We start from the raw sequence: 15,440 nt of genomic DNA on the forward strand, positions 1-15,440 counted from the left end.
GTGTGAAAATAAAACAACCAGAGTGTACAAAAAATACTTTTTGGCTTAGGTAAAGTATGACTTGATGATGATAGTGCCTTAATGTGGGCAGGCTAGTAAAAGACCCCTGTACTGTCTTCCAAATGCAAGGTTTTGTGGTCTCCTGTCTGTCTTTCTATTGGTAATTTAGACGTAAAGTCCTCCTCCCCCTATTTCTCCTGTCAACATACCTCTCTCTCTCTCTCTCTCTCTCTCTCTCTCTCTCTCTCTCTCACTCACTCATTCACTCACTCACACACTCACACACACACACACACACACACTCACAATACCATTTTTGCATATATATTCTAGGGCAATAGTTGTGATCAAGAAGGTGAAGAAGCGAATTTATGTTCTACCATATAACCAGGAATATGTGAAACAAACATGTCATATCAAATTTTGAACAGATGATCCAGTATAAGTCTCAAATAACCACAAAGATATTGAGCACCATTTGTTACAAATATATATATATAAATACGGCTTTATTTTTTTGGTGGTGTGGTTGTATGTTTAAGGTGAGGGGAATCTACAACGCATATTCTGGAAAGATTCAAACCTTTACTACAACCCTTATGACACCCATTATTAAAATTTTGAATAAAAGTCTGTTGTAATTTTCTGCAATAAAGAATTTGAACTGTAGAGTCAGTAGCATACCTTCACATTTTCAAATATGTACTATACGTAGCGAGTCAGTCTTTTAAAAAGTCATGTGTTTTGTTTTTTTTGGGGGGGGGGGGGGGGGGGGCATTGGGTTGGGGGAGGAGATTCAGGTATAAACCTAGTAATTCCATACAGTTCAATTACAAACTCTCATTCTCTCTGAGAGAACAATCTGCGGGTTTGCTGTGAGCTGCTAGCCACAACAAAGATATATAATGCTACATAATGAAAACAGGGTTTTGAACTCAAACCATACCACAAGCTTACTGAGCCAAAGACAGTTCAGTTCTCACATAAATCTTATACATTTCCATGTGTAAATATAAAATTGCACCAGTTAACATTACAAGAGTATAAAATTATATCAGTCATTAACCAGAAATATTTTCTAACAATAATACTGGATAACAAGTACCCAAATCTTTCAAAACATGAAAATATATTACATGTCATGGTGTTCATATGCATATGTACAACACAGAATATAAAATGTTCTCTCATTTCCATTCGCTGTTATACAGCAATCGAGTAATCAGACTGGTTGTGATGAGTGGTTGTTGCACTACCACTGGGACGAGACCACAGGGAAGACCGCAGGCCCAGTTTGAGTTTCTTCAGCGTGTCAATATCGCACTCTGCTTCACTGAGTTCAGGCCGGTCCGGAGTCTCCCTCTCCCTCGGATCCCTCACAGTAAAAGATGCCTCAGCAACTGACAGTGGCGGCAGCAGCGTCCTGAGCGATGCTTTGCTGGGGGCAAGCCATCTGCAATTGCTGCCACTTGTCAACACTTATAAAAACAGGGTGCACTATGTTCATGTGTCAGTACTGACTACCTTCTGCACTCTGAACAACTGTTGCAGAAAGAGTTTCACTACAGAGCATTTTAAATTCCAACACAAATTAAAGAAGAATGCTACTGATATAAGTAGTCATTTTCTATCTTTTTACAAGCACAACTCAGTTTTGAAATGAATTTCTAAAAAGTGTCAAAATTCTATCACTATTCTACAAATAGTGCATTGCACATGCAGAAATTGTCAAGCAGGCAAAAAGTATTATTCCAGGGACTGGTGTATATTTTTTAAATGAAACTTTATATCTTCATTGCTGGATTACCAAATGCAAAGAATAAATAATGTGAAACATTCTGTAAGCAATGACAGGGTACTGACATTTTTACATTATAGCTGTAGCCCTCCCATTATCCTTCACTGCAACATTCACTGGTGAAATGAACTTTATGAAGGAAACAAGTATCTGTCAAGTGAAATGGCAGGTTATTTTTGCTGTATTTCATGTACATTCATTTTTTTGCCTTCTATCCTAAGCATAAAATTCAATATTCTGTAGTAATGTCAGTTTTCATTATCCATTATCCACCAACATTTTACTTCATAGGTTCATCATTGCAGTATATTTTCTTCAGTTCACTAAACTTCATTTAGTACTTTATCAGATTCAAGTTCATCATTAAGCTTGATTAAAATGACTACATGAAATGAATCTGCACAATGATTTGTCAAAATTTTCTTTAAAAACCCAGTATGTTGCACATAAAGTGTATTATTGTTGGGAAATATCCATCCTGTCTGTGAACAACAAGAACTTGTATGTCTTAGAGAAACTGCAACTACTGAATAATCTGGAACAATTCCTGTTTAAAAATAAATTTCCACAGTACTTGTGAAACATTGTATTAATTTTTTGATGCTCTAATGTACCTATCCAATGGAGTTCCACTGTCTTTGAGATCAGTAGTGTGAGCTGACTTTAACTGCTGTGAAGTATTTACTAGATTATCTGCATGCCAGTAAGAAAGGTGAAAAAAGAAAGAGTGAATTTCAAAAAAATGTGTATAATAGTGTAGAAGAACATTAAAAAGAATGATATTGTGTCCCTGGGTAAAGAATGTACAACAGTACAGAAACCATTTTCTTAATTCAGTTTTGCAAAGGGTCTGTTGCCTGTATCTGTAATGTAAAAGGTAAGCAAGCTATTCCAATTGTTGGTGTCCTAAGTTGCACTGGTTAATGAACTGTTTACAGAAAGAAGAATAATTAAATTAGGTTAGGATAAAATGTCAGGCATACTTTTTAATTATTGACTACCATACAGTTATGATCTTTGTTTGTAGTAATAAAATATTTGACAAATTCTACAACATGACATGGATCTATCAAGAAAAAAATGTGTAATGTTCCCTAACAATTACTGTGTGGAAAAATTAACTGATTACTAAGCAGTTTTACAGTAACATTTGATGGTATAATTTCACAGTACTTCTGCTGAAAGAAAATTATCAAAAATTTTGGGCCAGAATCAAAGTGAAATCTATTAATCTAAAATGCACTAGACAGACTTGTTCTACTTTTGAAGATCCTTCAAGTACCAAAAATAGTCAGCTAAATTCTTTTCTCATAGTCATCTATCATTTTGAGGATATATTTCATACAATGTTATTTGCAAACATTCTTTTCAACCTTTCTTCCAGTTTTCTAAGGTAGTTTACCAGACCAAGTTTCCTGATGTAAACTCATATTATGAAAGCCAGTTACATTTGCTGACCATCACCTTGCTAGTAACAGCTGCGTTATTTTGTAAAATTTTGCTTTGGTCTTCAGTTTCATATAAATGCAATACAAAAAATAAAAATGTTAGTGCCCATTGAAACAATTTTTTTGTTTGTTATAAGGAAGGTAATAAGAGGCATTATATTACAAATTAAAGAATGCTAATTGCAGTGGTAACAAGTGCCTTCTTTGCTTTTGATTTTCTTAAAAAAAAAGTCTTTGCACACTAGTTCAAAAAGATGCCTACCTCGCTCTCCCTCTCCTTGGCAGTGATTTCTGTTCTGACATGGGAGATATATCAGAAGATGTACTAGAATGTGCACCATGGTATATGAAATCTGCAAAGAAAAAGAAACAGTTCCAAAACTAAATAATGAAGTTAATTATTTCTTAGTTATCCTGATGTTCAAAAGATCATGTTTATAATATGAAGTGGTACATGCATGGAGGCATAACAAGGGAATATGGCACAACAGATTTACGCTGTACGTTGCTTTGAAGCCAAGCCACCATGTCAGATGATCCAAAACATTAGCAGACTACAGTCATAGCTGCTTCTTTTTCTAAATTTTTGTTGTGTGCAGGCAACAGCTGTTTTGAATAGTAAATTTTACAGTGTTTTTGAGAATAACACAGTGTCAGGAAGGCATTTTCAGACTTTTTTTCTGGTTTTAAATGTACATTTGGTCCAGCAATACTATGTATTTGGCCTTGTTATTGTAATTTTTTTTTAATACATGTTTTAAATAATCAAGAAGAGAAGTACATGATGTGAAAATGCTGCTTTCATAATCCACTATTTTCCCCTAATATGGATTGATGAAACTAACGTTTGGCATGTGTCCTCTTCCGAAAATGCTGAAAACATATTTTCATTATGTCTGATGAGTTTCCAGTTTTTCATCCAAAAACATTTGAGTCAAGAGCTTTTCTGAGATGGACTGATAGAAAATCTACAGTCAAACAACAGAAGTAAAACCACTACAGTAAAAGTAAACTGCAAAAATAAAATAAAGTATTGCTTGAATGTGATCTCATTACACTTTAGACCATAATCAGAACTATTATTATATCCATAAATGAGGCTATCTGGCATTTTGATCAAAACACTTCCATGTTTCCGAACAATCAAAGCACATTTGGGGCAACCGACATGGCGGATGTGGGCTTCAAGTTTGTGATGTCATAACCCCCCCCCCCCCATTTTACGTCCATTACAACTGGTTTACAAACACAAAGTTCTAAATTACATGTATACCTAGTAGTTGACCACATGTGTGTAATTACCCCAGAATATTATTCCATATGATATTAATGGCTGCAAGCTTTCAATATTTGATAAATTTCTGACATTTTAATCAACACATTCAGAAATCAAAAATGAGTAACAACTGTTGATCATAAATTTTGGGAAGAATATGAACAGACAGCCAAAAGTGCCAGCAGCACCACTCAAGCAGTATAAATTAAAGATAAAAACTACTAAATATAATTATTAGTAGTAGAAGAGTGATCAGCAATTCAGTGCAAATCTGATGTTGAGAGGATCCTAAATTGGAGAAGTAGAAATCTTTTACCACACTTTTTACCATAAGATAAGAGACCTTTGAGATTACATGAAACAGTGTATAAAAGTGACAGAGTAGTGATTAAACTGTGGCAGCACAATGTGGGGCATACATGGCATGCCAGTATGAGGCTTCTCTATATATCTGCAATGTTAAGTCAGGCAGGAGTCTTGGGTGCATTGGTTCCGACCATTTGTTGATGCTTTTGACACACTGGATTCAAGCCATTGGGAAGCAGGATGGCATAGTGAACACATCTAAATGACATTATGTGTGATCAAGGTGGACTGGGAGTTGAATGTCATCATATCATGCGGTATCATTTCACTTTTACAAGGAAAATTCAGGAGAGAGGACACATTCAACAGCAGGAGTCTTGCCTTAAAGTGCCAGAAGACATCCAACCAGCATGGTACCTGCCCTGATTAGAGATCTTATAGAAGCCTCTGTGTTAACATTTTCCATCAGGCTATGTATTATTAGCCTCAAGCAGTTGCTCTGTTTAATTCAGAGCCCTTCATTTCCATTCCTCTCACACAAGGACATTGTGTGGCTAAATGAACAAGATACCACTCCCACTATGAATGGACACAGAACAGTGAGATATGGTTTGGCCTGGAGAGTGATACCATCTGCTCACTTGATGTATCTCTGGACCATGTTACAACATTATCTACTGCATATTGTGGAAAGGGACAAATATGTTACTTCAGTGTTTGTGTCTGGGCTGGCCTCATGTTAGATGCAGGCACAGTACTGCTTGTGATTCCTTGGGGCACATGATGGCTGTAGTACGCAGGGTGATTCACAAAGATATGCAAATATTTTAATATGTTATTCTACAAGTAAAACTAAAGAAAAAAGTTCATAGTTTAGTTATGGAGTTATGGATAATAAAAGATATTGCCTGAAATTTAGCAACTTCGCTAATATGAAGCTGTTGCAAAACAGTATGAGGTTAAAGTAAAGCACTATTTCCATCTATTTTGTCGTTATTGATCTGGTGAATCTAATAAAACATGTCCCAGATGTGTATCTGCAGTAGTTTTCCAGAATGTTCAGAGAAGCAAAGAAGTAATTTCATAAAATTTTTAATTTACTAACTACTTGGCCCAATTTGTTTTTTAAATTTCAGACAATTGCACAAAGTTTTCAACAGAAGTTGTGGAGAATTTAATTTTGGAAAAATGATGGTAATAACGTTAACTGAAACTATATGAATGTGTCAGATAATCTGCTTTTATTAATACCATAGCACACAAGAATTCATGGTAAGGATACAGATTATTGTACTTCAGTGTACGCCATAAGTTAGATTGTGAAATGCCTAATTGTTGAGAGATACCTTGTGTACTGATACCCGGGCTATGTTGAACAGCATCCATAATATCATCACCGTCTTCATGTATCAAGCACTCATACTGATTACGAATGCTAGGTAGAGAACCTGTCTCCTGTAAGATTCTAAATACTCCATTAATGGTTCGTGCATTCGGAATCCTCAGAGTTGGAAAATGTACATGATATTAATTAACTGCAACTGTGGCATTACCATCACATTTGCCATAAATAAACGTCATATTGGCATATTCCTCTGTCTTAAATTTGAAAGGCATCCCCATTTCATAAATAATCTATAAACTACAACAGTTACTATGTGGTTTCACTTAAATACACTGTTGTTATTATGTCTTTCACTGAACAATACAGAAAACTAGCATTCTTAATGGAAAGTAAACAAATTTACTTGTATAATCATCTTTGTTTCTCTGGATGTTCTGAAAAACTACTGCAGATACATATCTGGGACATGTTTCATTAAACCAAAAATGGAAAATCCAGGATGGAATTAACAATGAGTTGTGTGTGTCTATTGTTGACAAAGGCCTTAATGGGCGAAAGTTATAATTGTGAGAGTCTTTTTGTTGCGCCTATCTGCGACTCAGTATCCTCGCTATATGGTGAGTAGTTACTTTCCTTCTCATAATATTGTTACATGTTTTATTAGAGTCACCAGATCAACAAAAACAAAATAAATAGAAATTGTGCTTTACTTCAACCTCGTACAGTTTTGCGGTGGCTTCATATTAGTGAAGTTTCTAAATTTCAGGCAAAATTGTTTACTAGCTGTAACTCCGTAACTAAAAATTTGCGGACCTATGTTTATATGAACTTTTTTCTTTAGGTTTACTTGTAGAATAACATATTAAAATATTTGCATATCTTTGTGAATCACCCTTATAAGGTATGCCAAGTGGTGCATATGGACTTTTAATTTTTCCATACGATGCACGGTAATGCCTGATCAGAAAGGGATTGACCTGGTGAAGAGTACTGCCAGTATAAAGACACCACAGACCCCAAAGTGACCAGCTAGCTACCTGGATTTAAACCTGATTGAACACACTTGGGATGCTCTAGACAGGAGGGTTGCAGTCCTAGCCTTGCCGTCATTGGCCATTCTTACCTCCAGAGGCTGCCTGCCCATAAGTACGAGGCATTATTGTAAGTCACGGAGGATGTTCTGATCAGATGCACAGGGGCCATTGTGCATCATGTGAGTGCATCACAGTCAGCAATGATGCTTGTCCTTCCAATGGCACACTGTCGTTGGAAAGTACTATACACCATAAATACTGCCATGATGTATGGGCAGTCTCCAGTGTACATTGCATCTATAACTTTGCCATGTCTCACAATGCTGCTGGACACCTTTAAGTGCACATATTATTGCCATGTCTCAAGTTGTTTTCAGAATTTTGCAGATTCTTTAATGTACAAAAAAATGAAGGAGGGTATGGCATTGTTGGCCAGAACGCCCCATCTGGGGAAGTTCGGCTGCCAAGTGCAAGTCTTATTCCATTCGATGCCACATTGGGTGACTTGCCTGGCGGTGATGAGGATGAAATGATGATAAGGACAAAACAACATCCAGTCCCTGAGTGGAGAAAATCTCCAACCCAGTGGGGAATCAAACCCAGGCCCACATGCCTGGGGAGTGAGCACATTACCACCCAGCTAAGCAGGCGGACACTTTAATGTACAGATATAAATGTATTTAGCGAGAATAATTTTTGAAAACAAGAGATAAACTCTATGAATTAGAAAACGGATAGTCATTACAAATTGCATTTTCCAGGGCAAGAGAAGTCTCTCAGTGAGCAAATTCATGATCTACATCTACATCTACATGATTAAGTGCCTGGCAGACTGTTCACTGAACCATCTTCAACACATTTTTCTACCGTTCCACTCTTGAACAGTACATAGGAAAAAGAACACTTAACTCTTGCCATGCAAGCTCCAATTTCTCTTATTTTATTACAATGATCATTGAAATTTCATGGGAAGATCTGCCAAAGTGAAAAATGCCTTTGCTTTAATGATTGCCACCATAAATTGCATGTTATATCCATGTCACTCTCTCCCCTATTTCATGATAATACAAAATGTGCTGCCCTTCTTTGAACTTTTTCAATGTCCTCTTTCAATCCTATCTCATGTGAATCCACACTACACAGCAATACTCCAGAAGAGGATGGACAAGCCTCTTTGTAGAACTGTGCATTTTCTAAGTGTTCTGCCAATAAATTGCAGTCTTTGGTTCATTTTACCAACAACATTATCTTTGTGATCAATCCAATTTAAGTTATTCGAAATTGTAATCCCTAAGAATTTAGCTGAATTCACAGCCTTTAGATTTGTATGATTTGTTATGTAACTGAAATTTAGCAGATTCCTTTTAGTATTCATATGGATGACTTCACACTTTTCATTATTTGGAGTCAACTACCACTTTTCCCACCATCTTGTCTGGCTCATTTTGGAATTGGTTTTGATCATCTGATGATTTTACAAGACAGTAAATCACAGCATCATCTGCAGGTAACAACAGGTATTACTTCTATTTTACTCAATGTTTTCTGTTAGTTACTAGGAACTGTTAACTTTCTGACAGGAAATCATGAATCCAGTCACACAACTGAGATGATACTCCTCAGGCATGGAATATGAGTAGAAGTCCCTTGTGAGGAATGATGTCAAAATCTAAAAATATGGAATCAGTTTGACATCCCCTGTTGCTAGCACTCATTACATTGTGAGAATAAAGAGCTAGTTGTGTTTCACAAGAACGATATTTCCTGAATTCGGGTTGGCTATTTGTCAACAAATCATTTTCTCAATGTAATTCATGAAGTTCGGACACAGATTCCGAGACCCTACAGCAAATTTACATAGGCCTAAGTGATATTGGTCTGTAATTCAGAGGATTACTCGTATTTGCTTTCTTGAATATTGGTGTAACCTATGCTACTTTCTAGTCCTTCGGTGCAGATATTTCAACAAGTGAGTGGTTGTATAGGACCACTAAGTAAGGAACTAATGCATCAGCATGCTGTGAAATTACTGATCATTAAAACAAAGAAGTTGTTTCATAAATATTTTGTCTGCACAGTGCTCTCTGCTAAAGTGACACGTGAACAACAAGAAAAGAGGAAAAGCACAGGAAAAATAAACAGCAATGAAAATGTGGACATGAAGAAGATTTGCAATTAGGAGCTGGATCAAGATATTTATAGGACATTTCTGAATATTCATTGCTTCTTTATTTTATTTTCTGCTTCTGTTTTCAGCTTGGTGGCAATTTACACAACCAAATACAGACCTCTTCTGGATGACCATAATGTTCTCCAGTACAAATACTGCTACCAATGCCTGTGGTTCAGAAACTCATACTCACCCCTTCAAGCCTCCTTTTTGCATATGCTGCATCTATGATAATGCAATATATCAAAGCCATAAATTCCCACAGAAAAATTTCAGTTTTGGTCACAAGATATAGTAGCTACTCCACACATATTTGAAGAGTAAAAAATTTTGAATATCAGTTTGTGATATACTGGAAAAAGACACATGAGAAACTACATCTGGCAACCACAAAAAATAATGTAGTGCAACTACTGATTGCAAAAGAATATAACAATCAGGGAAGCTGATACAGATAAATAACAGCAGAAGTGAACACATCAATTAATCTTCTAGTTGAGTTGTCCACAGGCACATAAATAAAGGTGGAGTACATTGCTAGCTTTCTCCTTCAGAGCTAACAGAATACACGCACACACACACACACACACACACACACACACACAACTACATTGCCCCCACCCAGTAAACTGCACCACCACTGCAGCTCAACTGGGGTGTGGGGACTGTGTCAGGTGGTATGTATTAGGGGACAAAGGAAATGGAGAGCAGGAGAGAGGGATGGGGTAGAGTGGCTGAAAGCTACATGGAAAAGGCAGCAGGTGTACGAGATATAGGAATGTGGCATCGGAGGTTCATTCTGGCTCTAGGCAAGGGGAGTTGCACACTGTGGAGAGAAATGTGTTAGAGCAATCTGAATGAATTTAGGGTTATGGGCTGGGAGAGGTTCTGGGTATGTGACAAGTGCAGACTGAGAATAGGACTATGGGATCAAATAATATGTTATGAAGACAATTTGTGTATACCTAATTCCTAGAATCTGGTGTTTGGAGCAAGGATCTTGACAGCGTGGGTTGTGAAGCAGTAACTGAAAGCAAGCATGTAGTGCTCAGCCGGTTCTTCTGCCACTGGGTATCAACACAAACTTGACCACAGGTAGACAGTGGCCCTTTGTTCAGATGGGCAGATGGTTGGTGGTCATTCCCTCACAAAAGACAGCAGGGCTGGTATATGATATGACTCCTGTCCCAGGTGGACCTGCCATTAATAGGATAGGATATGGCCATGATATGACTGACTAAGGATGTGTTGGATGGGAACATCAGACAGATCTTGAGTATGGGTTTTCCATAGTGGTATGACTTATGTGGCACGAGGTTAAGGGGTGGGTGGGGTGTAAAGATGAGCTGGGATATTTTATGGGGGGGGGGGGGGCAATACCCACTTAGGGAGGGTGGGAAAGATTACGTTTAGCATGTCCCCCATTCCCAGGCATGATTATAAATAGTCAAAGCCTAAGCAAACAATACTGTCCTGCCCACCCCTTCCACAATGGTATTCCATCCGATGTCCACCGAACTTACACAATATACTTGTCCATCCTCACACAACCCCTGCTCCCAATCCCTTAGCTCGTTGCTCATACCCCTGTAATCGGCCTAGATGCAAGATCTGTCCCATACATCCTCCCACCACCACCTATTCCAATCCAGTTGCTAACAACACCTATCCCATCAAAGGCAGCTGTTAGTCTGTTCTTCACTATTTCTATGTCATGAGGTAAAGACAAGATGAACACAGTTTTCTTCACATATCTCCAAAAGAAAAAATCACAGGGGGTCATGTCTGGCGATCTTGGAGGTCAAGTACGTAGGGGAGTCTCAGGGTCCAATGTGCCGTTTCCAGTGTTCAGGCAGAGTGTCATTGAGAAACTGATGCATGTTGTTGAGCCAGTGTGGTGGAGCTCCATCCTGTTGGAAAATGAAGTCATTGGAGTCCTACTGAAGTTGTGGAAAAAGCTGATTCTGTAGCATTTGAAGATAGCTCATTCCAGTCACTGTGTTTTCCTCAGGGAAGAAGGGACCATATACACTCCTGGAAATTGAAATAAGAACACCGTGAATTCATTGTCCCAGGAAGGGGAAACTTTATTGACACATTCCTGGGGTCAGATACATCACATGATCACACTGACAGAACCACAGGCACATAGACACAGGCAACAGAGCATGCACAATGTCGGCACTAGTACAGTGTATATCTGCCTTTCGCAGCAATGCAGGCTGCTATTCTCCCATGGAGACGATCGTAGAGATGCTGGATGTAGTCCTGTGGAACGGCTTGCCATGCCATTTCCACCTGGCGCCTCAGTTGGACCAGCGTTCGTGCTGGACGTGCAGACCGCGTGAGACGACGCTTCATCCAGTCCCAAACATGCTCAATGGGGGACAGATCCGGAGATCTTGCTGGCCAGGGTAGTTGACTTACACCTTCTAGAGCACGTTGGGTGGCACGGGATACATGCGGACGTGCATTGTCCTGTTGGAACAGCAAGTTCCCTTGCCGGTCTAGGAATGGTAGAACGATGGGTTCGATGACGGTTTGGATGTACCGTGCACTGTTCAGTGTCCCCTCGACGATCACCAGTGGTGTACGGCCAGTGTAGGAGATCGCTCCCCACACCATGATGCCGGGTGTTGGCCCTGTGTGCCTAGGTCGTATGCAGTCCTGATTGTGGCGCTCACCTGCACGGCGCCAAACACACATACGACCATCATTGGCACCAAGGCAGAAGCGACTCTCATCGCTGAAGACGACACGTCTCCATTCGTCCCTCCATTCACGCCTGTCGCGACACCACTGGAGGCGGGCTGCACGATGTTGGGGCGTGAGCGGAAGACGGCCTAACGGTGTGCGGGACCGTAGCCCAGCTTCATGGAGATGGTTGCGAATGGTCCTCGCCGATACCCCAGGAGCAACAGTGTCCCTAATTTGCTGGGAAGTGGCGGTGCGGTCCGCTATGGCACTGCGTAGGATCCTACGGTCTTGGCGTGCATCCATGCGTCGCTGCGGTCCGGTCCCAGGTCGACGGGCACGTGCACCTTCCGCCGACCACTGGCGACAACATCGATGTACTGTGGAGACCTCACGCCCCACGTGTTGAGCAATTTGGCGGTACGTCCACCCGGCCTCCCGCATGCCCACTATACGCCCTCGCTCAAAGTCCGTCAACTGCACATACGGTTCACGTCCACGCTGTCGCGGCATGCTACCAGTGTTAAAGACTGCGATGGAGCTCCGTATGCCACGGCAAACTGGCTGACACTGACGGTGGCAGTGCACAAATGCTGCGCAGCTAGCGCCATTCGACGGCCAACACCGCGGTTCCTGGTGTGTCCGCTGTGCCGTGCGTGTGATCATTGCTTGTACAGCCCTCTCGCAGTGTCTGGAGCAAGTATGGTGGGTCTGACACACCGGTGTCAATGTGTTCTTTTTTCCATTTCCAGGAGTGTACTTTTACACAAGAAATGGCACAAAAAATGTTCACTTTAGGTGAGTCTTTTTTATGCTCAATAAAGTTGCTTCATCACTGAAAAATAACAGTCTTCCATTTCCTCTAGCAGAACATTGCTGAAGTCAACCAATTTCCTTTTCTCACTGACCCAAAGAGCTTGCACTAATTACAGTCTGTATTTTTTATAGACTATAAGACATCTTAACAATTGTCAGACAACCATATGAGGCATTGCTGCTTGCACGATGAGTAGACTTTTGTGAACTCCGCTTGAAAATTTGCTGAATTCTTTTGACCACGTCATCAGAAGTGAGAGGTCGACCTGGACTCTTACCTGTGTGCAAGCATCCTATCTCTTCAAATTGGTGAAACTAATGACAAATGTTTTCTGGAGCAGATGGATCAATGCCAAAACACCAAAGAAAAGCACACTGGACAAAAATCACTGACTCACTCTTTGTAAACTGCAGCACACAAAACACCTTCTGTTGAGTTGGTGCCATCTTACTTCTAGCTGTCTGAAAACTGAGAAGCAGCACTGACTGACATCTAATGGTGATTTTGTGAAACTTTAGGTCATGCTCATTCACACAATACACATTTCCTTGCCAGCATATCCCAAGTTCCATAATTATTACCATCCAAAATCAGGTCATTTTTTTTTAAACACCCTGAATCTCTAACTGTAGCAAGATATGAGGGACACAATAAAGAAATGCTTTTGGTCCCTATAGCAACATAATCAACAACATTACAAAATTACGAGACACTTTATCTAAACTCCAATGGAGAAACGACCAATAAAAGACATAACACATCTTTGGAAAGGATTCCCCAGCATTTTTTCGACAGATGAACAAATGAGTGGGAAATGATAATCACAAATTAAGTTACCTTTTTCAAATTGCTGGCTAGTACGTTATTTCAGGAGGCAAAATATTTGGTAGTGCCAATAGACACATATTAATAGACACTTCCTAGCTTTAATAACTATTAAATCCTTCCTCGGGAGAAAGAGATGGATAGTTTGGGTAAAGTTAAAAACAGAGGTCATCTCATTCAAATGTCAGGATGATGGTGACCCACCAGTTGTAAGGATGAAGGGATATCATGGTTACTAATTGTTATTCTTGTAGTGGCACCAGCCAAAATTGCTCACCTAACATCATTCACTAATTCCAGGGAGCTTATAATCATAAGATCATACCAGAATCTGGCATGAAAGCCAGCCCAAGATCAGCCTGAGTCAGCCGTGATGTGGTTTGCTGAGTGCGAAACAAGTGTGCTATTGGTATGGTTAAGATGTTTATATTATGGGCAGTATTGCCATAGGCAGAACTCCCATACGGTGTGGACTGGATTTCGCTTTGTAATACAGGCTTGAGATAGCTTGCAATGCTTACAAGCAGCAACCTACATGTATCTCTTGTTGTGAATAAACCAGGACAAGTACCCGTTGGTTGTTAGTATAGATCAACTTCTACAAAAGTGGCAATAAGGGTGCGAGCCACGACACATGCATGCGGACATTCAACATTTTTGTAATTCGGTGAGAGTGCAGGTTGAACACTTACAAGAATTACTAAAGCAGACCACACAGGATTATCAGCAGCTAATGAAAGCTATACTGCAGGTGGTCCAAGCATTAACAAATGTAGCTGGACCATCTCTAACATCACCAATGTCTATGGTTTTTCCACCATTTAATGAGCATTATGAATAATGGGATGATTACTGTCGACAATTGCATTTTTTTCTGGCTTGTCCAATTTCCAATTTGAAAAGACAATAGTCTATGTTATTGCCTGACACTTTCAAACTGTATCACCTCATGTAGATATTGGAGCCATTAACAAATCTGGTGGAACTTGATTTGTTTATTTCTTTTACAACATGAACACTTTTTGACAAAAAACATTTCAGGCAGGTCAGAATACTGGCAGCAAAAAAGGACCCCCAATCAATCTTATGTGGACTGGGATGCTGACCTACCTGGATTAAGTATCAATTGCAATTTCAGATGTTCATGCAGATAGAACTAAGTGGATTCTTTAATCAGGAACATTACAGTGCAGATTAAGCCCAACTCAGAAATGAGAAACCATGTATTGAGGAAATCAGATCCTTCTCTGATGGAAGCAATACAAATAGCCAAGCCCAAAGTTTGTTTAGGATGGAAGAAGACATTGTGGCATTCAGCTCTCTGGGACAAGTTGTGCAGAACATTATACCACCTCTGGAGCAGGCTTCATCGGCTCCACGGTTCAGAAGACCCCGGAAAAACTATACGAGTGGCAACAGGGTGCATCAATCAGGCCCTTGCAACAGGTATGCTTTAACAATTGTGCTGCAGATATGCCCCAACCTGCTGAAGTAAACCAAGTGAGCAATCACTCTATGGAAGTGCACGCTTCTCAGAGCAGAGCGCAGCAAATGTACTTAGATGTGTTCTTTGGCGAACACCCCGTGAGGTTCCTGTTGTTCACTGGAGTGTATGTGTCTTACTAACCCAATCTACCTAAGTTAGAGTCACCACTTTTTCAGGCAGCTGAGACAAACCTTTGGGCCTATGGTTGTCATCTACATCTTCATACTTACTCCACAAGCCA

At 39.7% G+C, this 15,440-nt stretch overlaps 1 protein-coding gene across 1 annotated transcript in view; it reads right to left on the minus strand.

The window, feature by feature from the left end:
* Window positions 1-772: 772 nt before the first annotated feature.
* Window positions 773-15,440, minus strand: part of LOC126260723 (Down syndrome cell adhesion molecule-like protein Dscam2) — a 329,702-nt gene continuing 315,034 nt past the window's right edge. The window contains exons 26-27 of the mRNA XM_049958060.1: window positions 3,509-3,599; window positions 773-1,453 (exon numbers count right to left, since the gene is read on the minus strand). Of these exons, the coding sequence (XP_049814017.1) occupies window positions 1,204-1,453; window positions 3,509-3,599 (341 nt within the window). The 3' untranslated portion in view covers window positions 773-1,203. The remainder of the gene's footprint in view (window positions 1,454-3,508; window positions 3,600-15,440) is intronic.

This window comes from Schistocerca nitens, chromosome 5, assembly GCF_023898315.1.
Source record: "Schistocerca nitens isolate TAMUIC-IGC-003100 chromosome 5, iqSchNite1.1, whole genome shotgun sequence".
Taxonomy (NCBI): domain Eukaryota; kingdom Metazoa; phylum Arthropoda; class Insecta; order Orthoptera; family Acrididae; genus Schistocerca; species Schistocerca nitens.